This window comes from Ciconia boyciana, chromosome 11 (assembly GCF_034638445.1).
Source record: "Ciconia boyciana chromosome 11, ASM3463844v1, whole genome shotgun sequence".
Classification (NCBI taxonomy): Eukaryota; Metazoa; Chordata; class Aves; order Ciconiiformes; family Ciconiidae; genus Ciconia; species Ciconia boyciana.
Genome location: NC_132944.1, coordinates 1,026,063 through 1,049,351, shown reverse-complemented (window position 1 = coordinate 1,049,351; position 23,289 = coordinate 1,026,063). Strand labels below are relative to the sequence as shown.

General features: G+C 41.1%; 1 protein-coding gene across 3 annotated transcripts in view; it reads left to right on the top strand.

The window, feature by feature from the left end:
• Positions 1-23,289, top strand: part of BICD2 (BICD cargo adaptor 2) — a 97,028-nt gene that overhangs the window by 58,377 nt on the left and 15,362 nt on the right. For all 3 annotated transcript variants that reach the window (XM_072875584.1, XM_072875583.1, XM_072875582.1), the window contains exons 3-6: positions 14,434-14,586; positions 17,079-17,531; positions 18,552-19,571; positions 20,670-20,821. In XM_072875584.1, the coding sequence (XP_072731685.1) occupies positions 14,434-14,586; positions 17,079-17,531; positions 18,552-19,571; positions 20,670-20,821 (1,778 nt within the window). The remainder of the gene's footprint in view (positions 1-14,433; positions 14,587-17,078; positions 17,532-18,551; positions 19,572-20,669; positions 20,822-23,289) is intronic.

Genomic DNA, 23,289 nt, shown 5'->3' with positions numbered 1-23,289 from the left:
AAAAGTGGCTGTTTGCGGATTGGTAAAGCTCTGTTTCTAAAAGCAAAGCAGTGACTAGCCTATTTCGTGAAGGCACTGAGCCCGTCACGTTTAGCGTGTGGGACTGGATTTCTTGTCCTCTAATGTGTTGAAAGAATTAGAAGGGTCCCAGTGTGAATAGTTTTGTTTTATTTTTTAAAAAAAACCTGTCTTTTGTCCAGTGCAGGAAATTCGAAGGCAGTGATAACAGTGTGATAGCGGCGTGCTGCTGCGTGCTGGCTCAGCACATTGCAGATAGCTGCAGGTGGCAGCTGTTTTCTTCCCACCTTTTTATTGTCACTGAAGTTGATTTTTATACCAAGAGCTTCCTTTATTATTTTTTTTTTTTAAAAAAAAGAATTATGAGATCTGAGTATTTTTACAAAAGGAAGTACTGTATGTCATTTGTATCCATTTGAAACATAATAAAAATCCATTCCAAAGAAGATGAATTGTCGTAGAAATTCAGTTGATGTGCTTTGCACGTATTCAAGGAGGCATCTGCTCATGATTTCTCTATTGTTGTTGTGCACTGATATATTCAGAGGAAAGATGTTAACAGCCGTGTTTCTCTTTGTGTAATGGCTGCTGCCTAGAAACTCAGTGTCAAAAAATGAATGAACACTGAAAATGGGGGTGTTCAAAGTCACCATTTGAACACTGTGTATTTTCAAATTTTAAAAATATTAAATATTAAAATAAATTCTTGTTCTTCTGACATTATAAAACACTAAATATGATTGGAAGTTTCAATTAGCAGTTAAGATTCCACAATACTCTATTGTTTGGGAATTAACCTGGTAGCATGCTTGCTGGGGGATCTCTTCATTGTTCTGTTATAATGAAATGGCGTGGGTGCCTATCGGTGCTGCAGTAATAGCAGGATGAGTCTTTCTCTTTAGTCAGGGCTCCTCGCGACCTTCATTACGACCTTTAGCCTGCCCAGGGTTTCTGACTAGCGTGAGCGGTGGAGGGAGAAAGTATCTTGTACGCAGCTGTAATCTCTTAACTGATGTAAAATCAATATGCACAATTGAAAGAGTAGCTGGAAATGCTCTGATCAGTGAAACAATGGCTTGAAGTTACTTTGCAAACTGTTAATTAAAGAGGTTTGGGGTTTTTTTTCTTTTTTCCTTTTTCTTTCTTTTTCCCTGCTGAGTGAGAACTTCTGCTTTGCTGGTAGTGTGGTTTTAGGATGCAGAAGCAGGGAGATTGCTTTGTTTTGCCTGTGCTTGGCACTGCTTCCATTAAAGCAGGTGACCCTTGGCAATCTATCCAAGCAAGATTTGTTTGGGTCAGATTGGCATTTTTTGAAAATAGGGAAAAGCATGTACTACAGTATGCCTTAAAGCAGTACTGTAATATGCTTGGGGAAAAAAATTCCTTTGTTTCACCTAGTAGTTCTGCGCTGACACACTGACTCAGAACGGCACCCTGAGATTTATTTTCAAGTCACATACGGTAGGTTTTAAGAAAGTGGCTTGTGACAAAACATCGCTCAGGCAGAAGCACAAAGAGCCAGCTAGGAGATGTGTCTGTAGTATCAGAAACAACGTTGCTGTGCTGTTGCTGCCCTTGTGACTGTATCAAAATCCATTCTTTTTTTTTTTTTTTTTTTCCCTATGTTTTGGTTTTCAAGTTTAGCTTTTATGTACTTTACTGATATTCCTCTTTATCCTTTTTTTTTAGGTGAAATAAGCTTGGGGTGGTAATGTATCAAGTCTCTGTTCTCAGCTCCTCATAAATGCCCACTGGATCATCTGCAGATGAAGGAGGGGGTCCAGATTTTTTTAATTGACATTGCTTAGTATTCTCTCCCTTTATTTCATTAGTGAGTGTAGCTAACTCATTAACCCTGCTACTTTTTAGCATTTGAGTGTCCAGAGGGAGGTGTCTACTGCTCTGAAAGTTGAGCAGATTAGAGAAACCCAGGGTAGCTGGCATTTCCCTGAACCAAAGCTACCCGTCTTCTGTGTCAGACTGGCACTGGCCTGAGCTGTTCCTGATGTAGCCAGGACTGAAGGGGAAATACTAAATGGAATAACCAGCTATTGAGTAATCGCGTGCAATGAAATCCAAGCTGCTTCTGCATGGGGTAGCTTAGGTCTGGAAGCTGGAGCGGTATCCTTGTTTTTCTTACCTGGGTTATCCTGACCCTCTGTTGCTGCAGAGATTGAAAAGACAACCAATTTCAACCCGATAAATAACTGGTTTGGATCTGGTTTTCGAGAATACCTAGGGAAGTTCATGGTGTTACAGTTGTGTGGCCGATATGAAAATAGTCAGGAGCTCTAGGAGCAGTATTTGTTGGGACAGCTTATGGCTAAGTAGCAATATAGATGGTCATGTCAGCATAGGCACTGACAACTGCTTCCAAGAATTGGATGCCACCACTTTTACTGTCATGGTATTTTGCCCTAGAATGCAGAATCTAGAATGGCCACTTGCCCTTTTTGTCTTAATGATGGCAGTGTATGTTCTGGTGGTTATTCTAACAGAGCTGGTTGATCTTCACAATGTCTCAGCCTTTTGAGTTGGGAGGAACATAGACAAAAGCTCTTGTGGGAGGAAAAACTAGCAAACTAGCATGGGGTCAATGAACATAGCTTTTTTCATTACAAAGGGACTCTTCTGTTTTGCTGTGGCCAGTTTTGCTCCATGTAGATTTTCATACAGTATAATTTTAGTGTGATTTATCAAAACAGTTCTTAGGAAAATAATCCTTTTTTAATAGAAAGAGGGCAGTGTGTCACTCTTATATGGCCAAAGATTGATAAACCACCCCCCCACCCCCGCTTTATGGTCAGTGGCACAGTCGCAGAGCGTGCACTTTGAGTGTGAGTGGACAAAACAGTATCTTGCTAATTACTGGTACACAACTGCAGTGTACCGTATTCTGCACACAGAACTTGGCTGCACCCTCCAAAGCGTGTCCTGCAAGGAAGAGGTTGCTGTGGCGTAAATACATTCAGAACCACTGACCCTGTGGTGTTTTTGGCTTTTCAAAGCCTCTTGTAGCTGTAAGATAAGAGTTGAGAGACAAAGGAAATCTCTGGAAACAGCATTTAGTCATTGTTTGACGAAGATCCAATTGCTGTGTCCCCACATCTGTTTATTTCTGTAGAATACAAGCTAGATGTAACACACTGTCTGAAGTACAACTGTGAAAAGGGAAGGTGATTTCATCATTTAGTCATAATATATATGAAGTAATTGTATTAAGTCATCAGAAAGTTAAGTCTGTCCTGCTAAGTGGTAAACAAAGCTGCCGAGAGAAAATCTGAGCTGCTTGGGCCCTGCTCTGTTGTAACCTACTGTTTGTCTGATGGAAAACAGAAATGCAGGCTGTAATATGGCAGCAGCTGGGGTTACGCCCATACTGATCTCCCTTTACTCCATCCTTGTTTTCCATCCGTCTTTGCTTGATCCTTTTCTCTCACCAGAGATTCTGCCTCTAGTTTAAGGCAAGTTATACACAGCAACTTCATTAAAAAAAAAAATTGTACTAGAGACACTTGCAGTCCCTGTGCAAGTTGGTGTGGTGTGTGTGAAGCGTTACTAGAAAATGTTGCTGCTAGATTAGAAAACAACAACTTTGAATTGGGAATGCTGAGTGATCCTGGTTTGGCAGCATGAACCGTGCTACAGCCTGACTACGCTCATGTTAGGAGCTGTTCCTGCAGCCAAACAGATGAAGACTCTGAAGACAGCTGAAGTTGGCTGTTTGTGTGCCTGAAGACTGGTAGGAGTATGCCATTAGCAGACCCTGCTCAGGAAGAAGAACAGTTAAGATGGTTTTTGTCCAGAATCATAGTATAGAGCTTACTGCATCCATCAGTTGTGTGGCTTCCTACAGCTGATGAGTGCTCGAGTGTTTCTGGCTGCCCCAGGTGGCAGAGGGAAGGCTGCCGCTACCAAACGCATGAGTGGACCTGGCGAGCATTCCTGTGAGTTGGGCCAGGGATGGGCTTCACTTCATGGCTTGTACCATGTGCCTCTCATCTTCCCGAGCTGCCAGGCGTCTTCTTCACCTCTGCTGTACTCCAGAAGGAGTACTATGCCTGTAAAGGGAAAATCTCTCTCTCTCTCTCTTTTTTTTTTTTAAATCCAGCCTCCGTAAGTCTTCCATATTATATTGTTTAATATTACAGCATTTTCCTTTATTCCATGGCATTTTACATGAAGTACCACTGCTTCCGTAATTGAAATGTAAGCAGTCTTTCATATGCCTTTGCTCCTTATAAAGTGGTGTCATAGGTGTCATTAATTTAGATAGATAACTCCTTTGGGATTTAGTTCATTAAAATTGTTTGAAGTAGTGATGGAGCTCTAAGCCAGTGGTTTTGAGGTGATTGTATCTCGGTAGGATTGGGTAGTGTAAACTAAGCACTTTCCACATCCAGGAGGTGTGGCACCTTGTGAAAATAGGCCACTAATGCTGGGAGTATAAATTTAGTCAAAGCTTTCATCTCATGCTTTACATATAAATTAGTTATGGCCAAATTAAGTCAGTAGGAGACCTCTAATCTTTGATAGCTGTGCTAACTTCGACATTTGGTCAATATTATTTTAACTGTAAATTCTTTTAAGTCCGACAGATTTGTGGTATCTAGTGCTGAAGTCACATAAACTGGCTCCTGGCCTGCTGCCGCAGTATGCTAGTGTTAAATCTGCCTGAGAAAGACTGTCACCGCTGGAAACAGTTAATGGAAACCTTAAAATAGGCCTTTAATATTAGAGTAAGAAATATGAGTAAGAAAATAAATGAGCCTCCAACAGACCTTGTAACAGAGGAGGGCAGGCTTTAATTAACAAGAGAAACTTGTACTTACAATTATTGAAAATACACGGTTTGTGGACTGATGAGGCAAACTTAACATGGATTTGCAAAGGGACATAACTGCAGAGTAAAAACCTGCAGTTTTGGACTGCAGGCATGAAACACAGAGCATAGCGTAGAGTAGTTCTCCACTGTCATTGAAGTGGGAGTTTTTTGGTCAATAATTATCACTGATTAACAGAAGGATGTTAAAATCAAAAACCAAAAATAACAACAACAAAAAAAACTTGACCAGGGAGAAATGCATTTAGAAGTTATCAGTGGGCTAGAAAAAGTGGTTTATGGAAATACTAACACATTAGACTTGTTTTAGCTTGGTTACGGATAAGTGAGACTATTCAGAACATTGACTGCGGTGATGACAAGGAAAGGTCTGATGGCATTAGAAGGGATTCCCTGCCGCTTTCCCACCAGGGTCGCCGGCTCGTCACTGCTTCTGTCCCGAGGCTGTTCTGCACCCGGGAGCATCGGCAGCAACTGCTCTGCAAGGCTTTCCCAGCTTGGCAGGGGTTGGGGGACAGGGCGTGCGGGTGCAGCAGGCTCACCCGCGGCCCCTTCGGCACCTGTTCGGGGCCAGAGTTGGGTCAGCTCACTGGGAGAACCACAACACGTAAGTCCAGCAGACAGTGAATTGGCTCCTCACCAAAAAAAGTCCCTGTTCGGACGAGAGCTGTTGTGGATATATTGTGAGCCATATTCGAGCAGCATGATTGCTCTTGAGAGGAGGAGTGTCTTCATGAAACCAGAGACGTAGGCCAGTTTCTAGATAGAGAAATTGGTCTGTTTTGAGTTTGTTACCAAATTATCGCAGTGGATTGCATGTGTTTGACTCTTGTAAGACACCTGGTGCATTAGAGGAGTCTAGATTATATGCTTCAGTTGGGAAATGAAACCCTGAGAGCTTTCAAGGATCTGAAATAAATTTCAGCAAATTACTGTTTCAAAGTTTGCTTTGTGATCTCTTGTTCTGTAACTCCTTAGAGCCACCACAGCTTCTCCAGGCAGAGCGATAATCTCACTTGTAGGTTTTATTGCTGTTTTCTGTTAAGGAGTGCAGATATAGGGGTGACTGATTTTGGTTTTTAGCTTTTAATAAGCAGTCTTAATCTGAAATATAAAAAACTATGTTTGATGTCACAATATACTTTTTTTTTAAACTTGACTTAGAGCTACTAATTGAAATACATTTTTGGTACTCCTTTACTTCCCTAAGTGTGGGCTATAGACAAAACTGCAGAAGAGGCAGCAAACGTTCTTTATGCTTCTTATGTAAGTCTAGCTGCTGTATTGTTCATTTTGTGTTCCTGGAAGCATGCTTCATCTTTCCAGTCCCTTGCTAGTTTGCATCCATAGGGAGAATTACTGCAGTTGGATCTTGAGTTCAGATATTCCCGAGGTATATCTGAGTTCAGCTGTCCCCTAGGGAACAACATCCCTGTACCCTCCCAAACCTGGGGGAATGACAGCCAATCCCTTGAATGCAGAGGGCTGTTGTCTCAGTTACTGAGCTCTTTTCTTCCTTCTCCTTTCAGCTTGAGGGAGGTTTGTTGAAACAACCTCAAGCTTGTTTCATTAGCATCTGAAAATACAAACAGCACACAGAAGACCCTTCAAATCTGCTAGCTGAGGCTGCAGGCAGGCAGTTTTCGCTGGGTGCAGTGGTGAGCGAGGCTGCTGTTGAGCATCACCCATCTCTGCAGGTGGTTCCTTGGGGACACTTTGGGTGGCAGTAACCCTTCTTAGAGCTGAGCTTGGTTCCACCAGCCCTTCGGAGGTAAAAGATGACAGCTACCTAAAAGTTTATTGGCAGACCTTGGAAGGGTTAAATGTTTTCTTTGTGGCAGTGAAGGACATGGAAAGCTGCCAAGCATTTAGATTTGAGATTTGAAAAGCAGCTGGAGTTTAACTGCTCTTAGCAAGCAATTCAGTGCAGGAAGGGGGAGACTGTAACAATAACGTTACACAGTGCCATTCATAACACTGTCGTTAAGTTTGGGTCAGCGTTTTCCATCCAGACTCCCACGCTTGGCTGGAGTCGAGGTGCAGAGCCCAGGCCCACCCGCTGCCTCAGCAAGGCAGGAGCACAAGCCCAGGTCTCCGAAGAAGTGCAGCTGGGAGCACACAGAGGGAGCAGGGTCCCCTCGTGCTCCTGGAGCTCAAAAATGGCTCAGTTTTATAGGTGATGATAGCACTGTTTGGAAACGAGACCATTAACAGTAACTGACTTATTCCAGTTTTAAAATGGGTTATTTCGGATGGATTCAAAAAGTTGTCCTCTGCTCTCAGAGACTTATCAGTGCACCCAGCTTTTGATCACAAGGTTCATTCCGTTCCTCCCAGCTTCTTCTGTGCTGTTGATCTGTTTGTTTCTGTGAAGACATCGCACCACTGCTGCTGCCTGTGTGGGCTTGCACTAGTGCCAGGCACTGTGTGTTTAGTGCCCAGTGGACTATAGGGCAAAGACCGCCCATTTGGGTGGGCAGCTAAAGCCTGTGGGTCGGGGGGAGGTGTGTTTATCCTCAGCTGGGTTGTAAGCTTGCAGTTGGAGAGCATCACTAGAGCAGGGCTGGATTCTTACACAAGGAACTTAAACAAGAGTAAGTGGCGTATTGCTCGTCCCAGCCATACGTGCGCAGGTAGGTGTTAATGCTCCCTGTGACAAAGAAGGGATTTGGAGGATGTGCTTTGGATTTGGATTGGATCAAATGTTTGAACAGATAGTTAGCAAACAACACATTAAGTAATAGGACATACGTATTGTAGCAAGACTTAATGCTGATTAAGTAGTTATAAGAGATTTAAACGGCTCCAGGATACGCTGTAGTAACTGAGTCTCAGCTCAGGTCTCTAATATTGTGCAGAAAAGAAATCCATGACAGTGCATTTCTTTGTTCTCCAGTGTTGCAATAAACCCATCCTTAATGTCACAGCTTCACAAAACTTTATTTAATGGTTTGCAAAAAAAATCAATAAATATTGAGCTGAGTACACTAGTAGGGTGGTGCCCCAGCATTAGTCAGACATATGTATCCATAGTAAGATGCTTTGTCATGGAGTAGGTGTTTGGGTAATGAGAGGATAGGGGGGAAAAAAAAAAAGGAAAAAAACCCCCAAAACCAGGCAATTGTGCACATTTGCTACCAAAGTTTCAGTGTAGCTGCATGTTTTCCATTAACGCTTCAGAGCTATTGGGAGCATTACGTATAAGCTATATATAAGATAAATAACTAGTATGCTCTTTTCCCCAGTTTCTGCAAGAGAATAAATGTGCTGTAAGTTGCACATATTCCACCTCTTCTTCCCTGCCATCTCTGATTTTTGTTCCCTGCAGGGTATTTTTCATGGAGTTCAGCCTTGGAGTGCTTGGGAATGCGGGGCATGTCTCATGTGAATTATAGCTCTTCAGATCTTGTCTCCTAGTCCAAAAAAAAAAAAAAAAAAAAGTAAGACTGCAACTTCTGCTAGGAAAATCAGGTCAGGGTTGCTCAGTGGCTCCAAATGCATAAAATGGGCATACACCTGGCCCAGGTGTAGGAAAACCTCAAAAGGGGTGAGGTGAGGAACTCTTTTAGTAAGTTCTTTCAGCATTAGTTGCAGAATAACCCAAGGTGCTAACACAGGTGTTCCTGGTGCCATATTTGGGAGGCTTGTGTCACGCTGCTGAGCTGTGCTAGGAGCTGCCTGCAGTGGCATCTGAGCCTAGTTCAGATTTCTGTGAGAGCGCTGAGGACAAGTGCTGCTCTGGTGGGCTTGGAGCTTCTCGCCTGTTTTTGACAGCAGTTGCCACTGCTAGGGTTTTTGGGGGGAGGGTTGTTGGTCCGGCCCCCACCCCATTCCCACAGCGAAATAGTATTTCAGAGAGGCACCTGGGAAGGGAGACTGACTGCGATATGAGTCATCTCTCTCGGGTTTTTTTTGGCTCAGTAATTTTTTCTGTATGAAATGTGATTAAAGCCCGACTTTGCTTTTGAAAACACACAAACAAACCAGTTTCTTCTGCCTCTAAGTGACCACAGTGCTCTGCCTTCCTCTTTCCTTCCCTATTTCTATCTACCTCTTTCTACAGTCACACCAAGGCTTAGAAAGTCGAGCAGCTTTTCCGCAGATAGACCATGTCATGGCATGACTTGCAACAAAAGTGGAGAAGAGTCCAAACTACAGTTTAGCGTAGTATCTACTTTATTTCTCTCCAGTGGGCTTGTGTGAACAAGACACCAAAAACGCTTGCTATAAATTTTGGAAAATACAGTCTGACTGATGCAGACAGTGACTTTCTCTACTGGTTGTGTGGTCTGTCTTTTGCAATATTTCTTTTGAATGTGTTTGTGTTGTAAAACACATTTGAGGGCACACTAATTTTTCTGTCACTTGTAAGAACTGTTTTCTTAGTAATTTAACATGCAGTGTTTGGAGAAGAGGACACAGGTGCTGGATACAGTTAGAAAAAACAAAGATTTCTATCCAAAGGATGGTCCATTTCTGTTGTTTAGGGCTGGAGAGGGATGTCTGTGGCCGATAAACTGAATCGAAGTATAAAAGCTATGATAGTTACATTTGACTAACTTGGTGACTGTCGTATGTGAGTGGGAATAGTTGAATGCTGAACAAATGCCATAAACACAAATTTGGGGTAGTAGTTGTTATACATTTTTATATATACAGAAAACAGCTATAGGTATAGCTGTGCCTGGCTCTCAGCCTCCACCAGACTTGTTTTCATTTCCTGGCATTCAGTGCGTGGGATATGTGTGTGTATTGTGATATAGCCTGAATTTTATACAGGGGTTGTATGGGAAATAAAACTGCTTTTTTTCCCACCTTGAGGTTGCCTGAGCCATGGTACCTACAGGTGTTTTATTTACAAAGCTTTCCTCATATAAAGGAGCATCTTATGCTGCACCAATACATGTGCACACATGATAACGTAGGTGCAGGTGTGACTGGAGGCAGTTTCTCCTGTGAATGAGGAGCCAGGCCACCGTGGCTTTTCTCTTTGCATAAGTAAATAAATAACTAAATGTTTTAATACTATTTTATAGTTCTACTGTAAGAACAGAGTGGGCAAAATTGTAAAAACAAGAAGCTCTTGTAGCTCCTGCATCTGAGGAAGATGGAGAGAGAAGGCCATCGTCAGGAGGTGCTGCCAGCCATGCCTGGCTGCTGGCCTCTCCATCCCGAAAGTGTTTGCCCATTGCCAGGGACTGCAAACAGCCTTGTCACCCCGGTGATCGTTATTGCAGTAGTGAAAGTACAGGTTTCCAAACCTTTTGTTTGTATATAGTAAACAGTTAGATCTAATGGAACTTTTAATCTTTTTTTCTCCCTCCCAAATATTAGTGTTTTGTTTTATATCTCTAATACAAAAAAAAAAAAAAAAAAAAAACCACAATTAAGAGCCCGTAACTTGAGAACCTAGGGGAAGATTATTTTTGGTTTCTTATGCAATCTTAATTTGGCTCTGTTCTAGGAGTATTTTATATCCCAGCCCTTAATTACACAGTTATGTGGTACTTTGCCACAGGACCCCAGTCCTCACATGGGCAAAGGAAACGCAATTAAAATCAGATGGGCAGCTGTGAATTTCACATACAACTTGCAACTGCTTGTCTTTGTAGCCTAAGTAATGTAACTTGTTAGCTGTGTTAATGTCTAGTGATTGACTTGAAATGTTCTTTTTGCACATAGAAAAGCTTTCTGGTCCATATTTTGAGTTCTTAATTTCACCATTGGTACCTGGGGTAGGTGATGTAGCTTTGAGGCTGGCTTTTCTGGAGTGACAGCTGTGAGTATGAAGGCAGTGTTCAGAAAAACATGGGCTGAAGCGCCTCCTTCAAAAAAGTGCTGAAGAAGGCCCTAAGTTACGTAAGTGCCCAAGGATTAGTCTTCCCAGTTTGCATGCTGATATTTAATAAATTGTCTAAGAGATGTTGTTTTATTGATTATTTTGGTGGACTTGGGTAGTGTTAGGTTAACGGTTGGACTTGATGATCTTAAGGGTTTTTTCCAACCTAAATGATTCTATGATTCTATGATTTTCTTCTCCCCACAGAAACAGAACATAAGAGTTGCCATCCTTTCTGACTACAAAGAGTCTGCATCCTTTTTTGTGAATCCTTCCCATGAAGAACACAAAAGGGAATGAACATATCTAGAATATTTATTGCATGAAGCATTAAATCTAATCCTAGAATTAGTAATAAATTTGGGCAAACTACGTTTTGACTCTTGATGATAATAATGACATGTAAAATTGGGTGTGAGCATGTTTACTACAGCAAGGAACTTGAACTGACCCATGACCTCATGAGCTGGTGGAGTTCAGGGTAAGAGAAACTGCGCTAGTCACACAGCTTCGCTTGCATGATCAGCCTCTGGCTGGTGACTTGGAGGCTGAACTCTGGTCAGGCTGTGCAGTGCCCAAAACAAAGGAGGGAATCAGCTACCTGAGATTTTTTTTTGCTCAATTACTTTAATTCTCGGGGTCAAATTATACGTAACTTTATATGCTGGGGTGTACTAGAAAAGTAAGTGCTAAGGAGCAGGCTTTTGGCAGTGATGAAGGACAGTAGTTGTGTTTTTGACATGTAGGCAAGGGCGGATTCAAACTGGTCCTGAGGAAATCCCTGATATTTGTAGCACTGGTGCTGCTTGGAGGGGCCCTTTGCAGAACTCTTCTGAGCAAAGCTGAGAGGGTGAAAATGCTGAAGACAAGCTCTCCAGCAGCAGGAGCAGGGTGGTCTATGGTCTTTAGATCAGGCAAAATCACTTTCAGATCACAGTCTTTTCCTGGGCAGGATGGATGGGAGGCTTCTGCATAGTGGGAATATTCTCTAGGTTGAGAAGTTGAGGGGTTTTGTTAGGTAGATGAACACTCAACGGGATTTTATGGCCATCAATTCTTCATACAGTGGTAATGATATTTTACAGTGCTATATGATTCGCTTTGGGCGGAGGTGTGACTTTTCGTATAGCTGAGAGCCTAGCCAGGCATGCCCTTGTGTTCCAGCTCCCCCTTCTCCCCTGTGCTCAGGGGTTGCTCAGTGCAGAGGAGGAAGGAAGAAGCTACTAAGCCACTGAAGCAACAAGAGTCACAAAAAGATCAAACTCATCCATAGGTCAGCTCACCTTTTCTATAGGCTTGAGGAATTGTAAAACACTACCTGTGAGAACATGTGCAATGTATGTGTGTCTGTCTTAAAATACATGAATACCACTTTCTGTATGGGTAATAGAAAAATCTGATCAAGGAAGCATGTAGTAGCTTCTCTTTCCTGCAGAAAAAATCCTGCCGTTTGGTCGGTTATATGAGATAGCACGGCACCCAATTTAACCTTGCAGCTTGCAAGGAAGCACATTTATTTGAAAAAAAAATAATGCTAAGAGCAAACTGAATGTACAGCTTGCTTAAACAGCCAATAAATCTAGGTTATATGTCCCTTCCTTGGTCAGGAAACAAGGGAGCTATTTTTAAATCTGGCCTTCCTGTACACATTGAAATAGAATGATTTTTCTTGCGCTAGACAGAGCACAACAATACTTTCACATTAAATAATGAGATCTTACTGTTGCTCTGAATTAAACAGGCAGGGTTGGACAGAAACCATTCTTTCTCCAAAAAAGACCGGCTCAAATCATTTCTCCAGGCATTGACCTCTACAAAGACTAGATCATCCAGGGAGGAAGAGGAGCAAAGCAACCTGAATGACAGGGAGAGAAGCTCGCCAGTAGCTTTGTGGGAGGTCTTCCATTGCATTTCACTTACTTGGGAATGGGAAAAATTACAGATAAAATCTCCTAATTCGTACGAAGCTCCGGTTTGATGCAAGAGCCTTTTGTAGTCCTAACTGTTAAACAGTTTGGATTATCTGGCTGGAGGCTCTTTCTGCCGAGGGCAAGAGGCCTTCATTGCAGTTGTTAAGGAGAAGAAGTTACGATGTGAATTCGTGTCAGCCTGTAGCCTTCAGCTACCAGCAGCGCATCTTTCCCTGTGGCCCTGGGTTTGTGCCAAGGTAGAGCTAACACTTGCTCAGGCATGGAATATAGGATGTAGCAATGCTTCATTTGCATTGTTGTACTGTAGTGTCTGGTTTCAGCAATTAAGGTTTATTTTAGCCTCTCAGTGCGCTGGGAAGTAGTGCTCTTCTCTTCATTGCTAAAAATAAGCAGACAAGTTTATATAGTCTAATCTCTCCCTGACATGCGAGGGAGCTATAACTTAAATTTATTGGTCTTAACAGTTGCAGGTGGTTCTGTGTTTGTGTTCAGAACGTGCCAGATTCAAGTCTTGGCATATGCTCCTGCTGCAAACATTTCCTTTATCCCTTAGCTTTTTGTGCGTGCCTGTTGATACCTGTGGTATTACTTCTGTGTATTCCTGCTGCACACTCACAAGAGGACTGAGACCATATTTTATTTGTTGCTGACATTCTTATTTCTACCAGAAGTGGAGGACACTAAGGGAATCTGAGTTTGTATACCAGAGGATGAAGCTTTCTTGGCTAGGCTGCTGGATAGATGAAAACAGAAATAAGATGCCATAACCTAACTAGCTGAATTGATAGGCTGCCTCTTTCATGAGCTCACGTTTGTTTTGAGCCAATTTAGAACTGTTTGGAAAACCACCTTGTCACTTCTCAGGTATGGCTGCTAAAATATCTGGATACTATTTTTATAGGCAACTATATTGCCTATTTGCCTGTCTCTGAAGACGTTTCTGCTAATGTTTTAGAACATGTTTTTCACTTTGTTGTAATTAAGTATTTAAAGATGTGGCTTGAAGGAAAATAATGTTGCAAAAAAATAGAACTAAGTTACAGTGAGCCATTCACATAGCTGGATATGTACTAGCTCAATTTATTTAAGTGTCTGTGTATATTCACGAAAGATCTAAAGATCATACTACACCAATACACTGATTTTTACTTCTTATCTATCCCGAAACAATAATGGTGATTTTTTTTTTTTTAAAGTCTTTCTTTAAGGTCTTGCATGCAAGTCTTGGGGCTGAAGGGAGGGAACATTTCATACGTCAACCACAGTTGCTATTTCTTTCTACCTGGGATCTTGGATTTCATTTGAGCTTTAACTCAGTGTCTGTCTCCAAAAGGATTCATTAGAACATATTTCCAAATTATTGCACTGGACATAAAGAAAAGGTCTGTTGAAAAGCAGCAGCAAATACATGTCCAAATACGAACGTCTGGAGTCATCTGAATCTGTCTTTCTCTTGTGAAAACGCCCTTCTTGTTTAAGTGTTAACAGATTCAGGCATTGACTTCTGATCTGGAAAACTTGTCTGTTGCTTACAGCCAGTGAGACAACATAGGTGTGAATGCTGCTTTCCCTGCTTGCTCATTAACTTTGAGTCAAGGGTGAGAATTTGTAAGAGAAGCAAGAAAACAAAATCTAATTATTGTGTAAATGACTTGGTTTTCTGTAATTTCATTTCGGGGCAGGGAAGAGTTTGTGTTTGAATGGAATCTAATTGATTAGTGCACATAAGGAAAGAAAAAATTTTGAAATTTAATTGTAGCTGATCAAGTCACCATCATTTTGGGGTTTGTTTGTTTTTCCAGGTCAATCAGAACGTGGAGATCCAAAGGGCCCGTCTGCGAGATGATATTAAGGAATATAAATTCCGAGAAGCGCGTTTGCTGCAAGACTACACTGAGCTCGAAGAGGAAAACATCTGTCTCCAGAAACAAGTGTCTGTCCTGAAGCAAAATCAGGCAAGTTTTTCAAAATAGTGAGCATTGCTTTCGTAGCACCAGTTAATTCCTGTGTTACGGCATGGTTCTGTCTCGTTTGAACATCCAACCACTTCTTTTCTATGTTTGTACTGCTTTTGAGACTATAAGCTCTATCTTTTAGCACTAAGAGTTGTCCCAAAATGTTTAAGTCCTGACTCTGTTTATACAGTCGTAAGACTTTATTGCTTCTGCTTTGACTTCCAAGTCCTTCCGTTGCCTTCGCTCTCTTTGATGGAAGTGAAGTCTCTACCGGTCTGCTTTGTTACTTGGTTTAGTCTTTTTGCTGCACTAGTTTTTCAGTGTCTCTTTGCAATACTCTTAATCCATCCTCTTCTACGTATCTGTAAGTGGGTGTATTTCTGAACATGTGTTTTTATTGGTACTTAGTGCTTACATTATCTCTCCAGTTCTGTACTCTTCCTCTTTTGTAGCTACTTCCATTACACATGGACTAGTTATAGTTGCTCTATACTGTCAGACTGGTGTGACCGCTCATCTGAAAAGTCGCGTTTAGTTGCACAGTTCCAGCTATTTTCAGAATGTTAGAAAAACTGCATTTTTGGAACAACTCAAGAATTTCCTTGAGTTATCATTTGCAGAGGTAATTAGATTAGATGTGGTCTTTGGCATGGTTCACTTATCTTCATCTGTCAGTTGGGGACTTGCTATTTTTATTCTTCAGGTACCTGTCAGTCTTATTGTATAAATAAAACTCAAGGTTCATTTGAGAAAATGGTATAATATTCCTGAAATAAAAGCTCTTGAAGAAAACAGTAGTGTTAATACCATCTGTTGTAGTGAGCACATAGCAAAAGCTTATTAGGATTTGCTTCACACCTCCTTCAGTGTTCTGAATGAAAGCTGCCCTACCAAGCGAGGTAGGGCATGCTTGGGATATTTAATGTATTTCACTTATCTCCAGGTGAAACTCCATGGCAATGTTTAAAATTTTGGCCTCACTGATGTGCCTAAAAGGAGGTTCCAGGTTGGACCTGTTCTCACCTGAATATATTTGGTCTAATTATGCTGTTTTGGGTGCCTGGACATCATGCAGTAGGGATGAAGGGGCTATTACGCTCTAGATGAAGGCTGGAAAAGATAGTGACCTGGTAAAATCCAACCACAAATCCAACCACAATCCAACCACATAAAATCCAACTACATAGTTGGTTACTTTTGTGTTTTACCTTTTTTTGTCTCATTCATTGCATTCAGAGGAGCAATTGAAAGTTCCCAGCTCCATGTTCACATTCTAAAATAACAATATTCAAGAATGCTGTCGTTCTGGGCTGAGCCAAGTTTAACCTCAGATGCTATCTTGTCAGTTGCTAGTAATTATTGACTACTGTGTTTGTACTCTGGAAACTTTGAAGATAGACTGCAATCTTAAATATTTTAGCTCAGTGGACATATGTAGAACCAAGAGCTAATTCTTTTCATGGCAATGGATTATTTAATTTTCTACCTTGTCCTATTCTGCTTGATGAATTTCATTAAGCTTTAATTATCCCACTGACATAACTAGAAGAAGCCGTCAAGTTTTCCCAGGCTCAACTTGCAAAACTGAATTAACATGATTGGTTCCTGGTTTTTAAATCAGGTGTGGTTCAGCTCTACCAGAGTGGTGTATGTTGGCATCTAAAATTCCTTTAGCAGTTGATTCAGCAAATATCAATAGGGTCATGTGGTGGTATGTTTTCCTTTCTTTCAAGGTAAGGAAAAGGATTCTTTAGGTCCCGGGATTCTTTGAAACCCCCCGGGATTCAAAATTTTACACTAATGGTTGGTGTTTATAATTTCGGTGCAAGAGAGGTTTAAAAAAATGCAATTTTACAGGTAAAAACTTATGCCATCAAATTTCATGTGGCAGCACTATGAGTCTGAAGTGTAGAATCTGAATTGTAGCTCTCTAAGATGTGCTGAAATGATGATGACAGAAATTATAAAACATTTTCTTTTAAATGTATAGAAGAGTTTGATTGCTAGGTGCATCCCAACAGTTTTAAGCCCAGTGGCATATTCTAACGGCAGTGCAGCAGAGTGTCAGAAGCATAGCTTTGTGATGCTGGGTTTTGGAAATGTTGAGCTTGAATTTGTGGGAAGGTTGGCCAGGGAATTTGTTAATCAAACAGAGAAAGAGTTTGCATAATGTGCTAGGAAAGCCTGTTTTGTGATGCCTCTGTATCACACACTGTATCTCCCACCTGTCTTAATTAAGCTGGAATAGATCAGATCATTCAATGGTTTGCTTAGAAATTTTATTTCATGGTCTCTGTGAAGGTAAATTATGTAAGCAGTGTTTACAGTCATAGTCCCAAAACTAGACTCCAGAACTGAAAAAATTATTCTGTTCTCACCGTATTTAGTGAAATTAAACATTCAAAAGTAAAATTACTTGGTGCTTTGCGGGCAGACATTTTCATTAGGGGTTGTGTCGTCTCCTCCTCCCCCCCCCATTTATATATCTCCAGGTGGAGTTTGAAGGTCTGAAACATGAAATCAAAAGGCTCGAAGAGGAAACAGAATTTCTCAACAGCCAGCTAGAAGATGCCATACGGCTGAAGGAGATCTCCGAACGTCAGCTTGAGGAGGCCTTAGAGACGCTGAAGACAGAGCGGGAGCAGAAGAACAATCTTCGTAAGGAGCTCTCTCACTACATGAACATCAATGACTCCATGTACAACAGCCACCTGAACATCTCTTTGGATGGACTGAAGTTCAGCGATGAAGCCACAGAGCCCAATAATGATGAAATCATGAATGGATTTGAACAAAACTGCCTCAGCAAACTCAGCAATGGCAAGAATAGTACATCAACACCCAAGAAAAATGAAAGCTTCCCTCCAGCCCCGAGTCTGGTTTCAGATCTTCTGAGCGAATTAAACATTTCTGAAATCCAGAAGCTGAAACAGCAGCTTGTACAGGTAAATGGGTGTTCTAACTGTGTACTTCCAAATAGCTGCTAGAATTTATTTGGGTTGTAATTTCAGTCTTTTCAATATCTCATGTGGCTACCATGCAGTATGAACTGTATTTGTAAAGGCTCTGATTGATTTAGAATTTGAGAATGTTAAATGTTTGTCAGCGGAAAACCATATCTTTTTTCTTTTTCTTTTTTGTTTGTTTGGTTTGATTTGTTTTTTTGGATGCAGAGAAGCTAGCAGTCATGTCCTGTGTTTGGAGGAAAGTTGTAATGCATCTTCTGTGCAGTACATGCTCTGTCTACTTCATTATGTCACTAGCGAGAAAGATAGTATTTTGTTCAAGAATTGATAGTTAGTCCAGTCATCTTCATGAAAAGGAGTTTTGTACACCATAAATATTTTCTATTATTAGTTCAAAGAACTTGAAGTTTTAATTAGTACCAAGCATTTCTGTGTTATATTTGTGCTATTGGGAGGTTAGAGAGTTTGAAACGAGGTACATATTTGTGTTGCCTAGAAATGTTTTAAAGTTATTTTGTCAAGCATTTTTAAAGTGTTCTATAAGAAAAAGCCTTTGTGGAAAAAATGGCTGGATTTTTTCAAAATGAGAACTTTCAGAGGAGAAACTTGAAAAGTTTCAGTATTTCTGAGTCTTTCATGAAGCTCCAAGCTTCCACCATAGACTAGCTGCATGCTTTCTAATAATATTTACTTGATAATTTGTAAGATAACAGTAAACTTTAGTTTATCTTCAGCTTGAAAGGATGTTTTTACAGTGAGACCATCAGCTATGGAAGAAATGTGTAAAAATGGGCATTTTGAAGTGGAAATGAAAAAGAATTGTCAAGGAACACTGTGCTTGAGTTAGTTTTAAAATAAATTAAATAGCCTTTTCCATAACATGCAAGTGATCGGATTTCTGTAACCATATGGACCTTGGCTAAGTTGCTGTCTCTTATAATAAAACCATTTAAGTGATATAGTTCCCTTTACGTAGATGTCTGTGTTCGTGCATTTCAGATGGAAAGAGAAAAGGTGAACTTGTTAACAACGCTACAGGAATCTCAGAAGCAGCTGGAGAATACACGGGGGGCCCTTTCAGAGCAGCATGAGAAAGTTGGCAGACTCACAGAAAACCTGAATGCAATGAAGAAGCTCCAGGTCAGCAAGGAACGTCAGTCTGCCCTTGACAATGAGAAGGACAGAGACAGCCATGAAGATGGAGACTATTATGAAGTTGACATCAATGGGCCGGAGATCCTGGAGTGCAAGTACAAAGTGGCTGTGGCAGAGATTACTGACCTAAAAGAAGAGCTTAAAAATCTTAAGGCCAAATACAAAGAATGTGAGTCTAAGTATGAGGAAGAGAAGAGCAGATATGAGACTGAGAGCCAAGCTCTCACTGAAAAGATCACCTCACTAGAAAAATCCAGTAGGCATGATAGAGAACAGGTGGCCAGACTGGAGAAGGAGCTGAAGAAAGTCAGTGATGTTGCTGGAGAAACACAGGGCAGCCTCAGTGTGGCCCAAGATGAACTAGTCACCTTCAGTGAAGAACTGGCCAATTTATACCACCATGTCTGCATGTGCAACAATGAAACTCCAAACAGAGTGATGCTGGATTACTACAAGGAAGGTAAAGGCGGACGCAGTAGTCCAGAGACCAAGGGAAGAAGGTCTCCCATTCTTCTTTCTAAAGGGCTGTTAACTATAGAGCTAGGAAAGGCAGAGAATGGAAGCGGTGACAGCAGCCCATCTCCAGTGTCATCTCTGCCGTCTCCTGTGTCAGATCCTCGGAAGGAACCAATGAACATTTATAACTTGATTGCTATAATCCGGGATCAGATCAAACACCTGCAAGCTGCTGTGGACAGAACAACTGAGTTGTCCAGGCAGCGTGTTGCCACTCAAGAACTTGGGCCAGTGGTGGACAAAGACAAGGAAGCTCTCATGGAAGAAATCCTGAAGCTGAAGTCCTTGCTGAGCACCAAGAGAGAACAGATAGCAACTCTGAGAACTGTGCTGAAGGCCAACAAACAGGTAACCAGGTTTTACAGACATGAAGGTTGTAGTGTCAGGGAACTGGGTCACAAACACAAGAGAATTTATCTTTGAGGTCATACTGCCATACCTTCAACTCAGTGGGGCTTTTGTTGCTGATACTTGTTTGGTACAAGGCTGAAGCATGCTGTTTCATTAGAGGCATACAGCTGTCGTACTGTAAAGCTAAGCACTGAGGCTTTAACTGACTTTTGCTTGTCACATACTCATGAGACTTTTTATTAAGCTTAAGGTAGCTTCAATCTACTGCCTGTCTGAATTATATCAGATTAGATTTAATGTAAGACACCTAAAATGAAGAGGTAAATCTCGTTTTCTACTTGAAAGAATTCTAGTAGTTACCCTTAAAAGAGTTCTTAAACTTACGTACTTTTCTCTCTCAAATTTCAAAATAAAAGAAAGCCTTTGAAGATAAGGATGTGATAGAAGAACATGGTCAAAATAACAGGGGTGAAAGGTAAAGTTAGTCTTTGGGGATTGGGCTGTGCCATTTGATTAGCAGTGATTAGTGATTGATTAGCAGTGCAGTAGATGAAAATAACTGCCATTAAGACACCATGTGACATGCTTCCTTGTCTCCTCTAAAGTTAAAGTAATGCAAATTGAAGTTCTCTTCAAAAATAAAAAAGTATAGTTTTCTTTTGCACATTTTAATAAAGGTGTCCCAAAATGTAAGATAGGCAAAATGCTCTAAGGATTAGAGAACTGTGCAAGTGATTGATGAATGCGTTTAAATATAGAGATACTAAATAGACTTTTTTTGTTCTTTGTGTTGAAGTATGTGAAGTTTAATTTCTTTTAGTAGTTGGAGATGGGTGTCACTAAATGTATATTCTGTAACTTCCTAGATGCTGCTGCGTGGTTAATAGGAGTAGGAGACCCATATGTCCGATCTGTTTCCAGCATTCAAAAATGAAATTTTATTTAATCTGTACAAGAAAAATTGACCAGAATTTTAACATTCCAGTGCAAAGTAAATGTTTCAGTATGTGAATAGCGATTAGAAATCTCTTAGCCAGCCACTCTGTGAAGAGTTTCATTAACTAGTACATTTCTGTTCTTCTTGGTAAACAATAGACTGCAGAGGTAGCCCTTGCCAACTTAAAAAGCAAGTATGAAAATGAGAAGGCTATGGTTACAGAGACAATGATGAAGCTGCGAAATGAGCTGAAGGCTTTGAAAGAAGATGCTGCTACTTTCTCTTCCCTGAGAGCAATGTTTGCTACAAGGTAAAGATCATATGAACTCTGCAAAATGTAATTCCTTGCTTGTTTGGGGGAAGAGCTGAACATCCTGCCCACCTAACCATGCAGAGAGTGGTGGGGTGGGGTGCCTTTTTCCAAGCTTGTTGCTTACAGTGTTTGTCTGCGATATGTTCCTGTTCATGAGGAAAATGCCAGGGATATAGTATGTTGCTACAAAACAAGAAGTTGTTGTGGCGGTATTTAATTTAATTTGGGTGCGAGATTATCCCTAGTTCTTGAAGCCGTTAACTCTGAGGAGTGACATTTAACAATGCAGAATGAGCGTTTATTACACAATGAAAACATGACTCTGTTTGGCCTGTAATGATCCAGAAAAAAGTAAAGATGTTGCAAACATCTTATTCTTAGGTTGTCCATCCTGCAGTTGGCATCTCTGTCATTTCATTTAGCTGTGTGAGCTGATTTGGGTTGCATACGTCTTTGGAACTTGCTTCTGCTTCTTAGTTGTGCTTTGTGGTGTTAACAGACAAAAAATACCTGTTGACATGTCATGTTCTATAGAAGTGATAAATGCTATTTTGATCTGCATGTTGCTTACTGCTACTGTCATTGATTTCTTCTTTAAGTCTATGCTTTTTTTGGGGGGAATGTTGAGGCAACAGCATCATGTTACAAAATCCAGATCTGGTTTACAGCTAAGGAACGTTCAGTTGGCTCCTGTGCAGAGATGATCCTGGAAAACAGGAAAAGAAAAAGCTTTATCTAAAAGCTATCAGTCCCCGCTTGGTGGGATTCACAGGGACATCCCTGGCAATGTTCATTTGCCTGCGTATTCCATGCATTGCCTAAAGAAGATGGAGAAGAGAGACTGTAAAGGATGCTGTTTAATGTAACCTAGACACTTGCTTTTAAGCTAACCCAAGGGGAAGGGAGAGTCTGTAAGTGCTGTATGTGGCTTTGTTCTCTGCCTTCTCTGGACACTTTAAAAAACCAAACAAACAAAAACCAGAAAAGGTTTTCTTTCTGTTATCTGCTAAAAAGTACCATAGTAAGGAATCACGAGGGTGCTTATGAGGATTCTTGAGGCTTTTCTGTATGGCCTTTTGTGGGGGTGGTTCTGCAGCAGCTCTCATGTTCCTTGAGTAATCTTAGGCTTCCTGGTGATTCAGCCTTTCTCAGCAGTATCTATGCATGTGCGTAAGCATGGAAAGGAGAAATGGATACCAAGGAATGCTAAAGGTTGAATTGTGGCAGCTAATTATGCTAGAGAAAGGAATGCCCTGTACAGGCTGGATTTGTCCTACTTTCTTTCATCTCTCTATCTCCTTTTCTGGAGTGTAATTAATATGCAGAAATTGCAATCTCTTTGTTAGTTGTTAGATCAGCTTGAAGCTGAGAGGAAAGAGAAAAAGCATACTGTTAACTTTCAGTTATATTTCCTAGATGCAGATAGGTAGCTGTCTAAATTACATGTAACTGCAGTATGTTTTGCCTACATGTTAATTTTCCTGCCCTAGTGTGAAAGTGAGAGAGTGACTGTGAACTTGTTTGGGGAGGAAGAATTGTCAGAGAAGTGCCAGCGGGGTAATTCTCTCTCTGCCTTTCTCTTGGTGTATTATCTAGAGGTCAGTCTTGTCCTTTTACTGGGAAGACAGTAATGAAGATTCCTTGGCATGGGGAAATTGGAGGCAGAATAAAATTTTTTCTGAAAGCAACAGACTTAAGAGCTTTATCGTGGAGCTCTCATTGGGAGTTGTGGGCCATTAGAGGCAGGAGTGAGCTTTGTTCAGGGATGCAGAACAGACTCCCCTGCCTAAATGAACAATTATAATTTCTTAATTTATGCTTTACTTAGTAACTGTAGCAAAAAAAATAAGGCGCCAAGAGCAAAGGAGGACTCAAAAAGCTGAGGATGGAGTGAGTGGAGACATGGTCCGCTGAGCTTTTCGTCTTGTGAGTGCTTGCATTCCTGATCGTTGCATGGCAGATAAGCAGCTGGGCCTTGTATTTTGCATCTAGCCTGAGAACAGTGGCAGTTGCACAGAGCATGAAGAATTGCTTCTTTCTCCCAGTGCTTTCAGACGCTACAATAGCTATAAAGACCTTTTACTGAAGGTAGGGTACTGTCACCCTTTCCCTCCCTGATCTGTGGTCAGAGAGGATTAGTAGCTTGGTGGTTGGCGAGTGCATTCCTCTGTCAGTGGTTGTTTCATCTAAGTCTCCGTTTCGGGTAAGGTAGGTTTGGAAGGGGTGTTCCTAGGCGCTGTGGTGAAGATAACCTCAAAAACTGTTTTGGAGTCTGATTTTTAGGTGTGTTTCAAATATCAGAAGTATGTAACAGCCCAATTCGTCTTCACCGTTGCAAACAACCTGCTAATGGAGCACCTCTTAACAGTCTACAGTAAGTCGTGTTTCTTCTCTGGCCAAGAGGTTTGTATCAGCAGAGACTAATAACAAGTGATGGGGCCTTTACCCACCGTATTTGTTTCAGT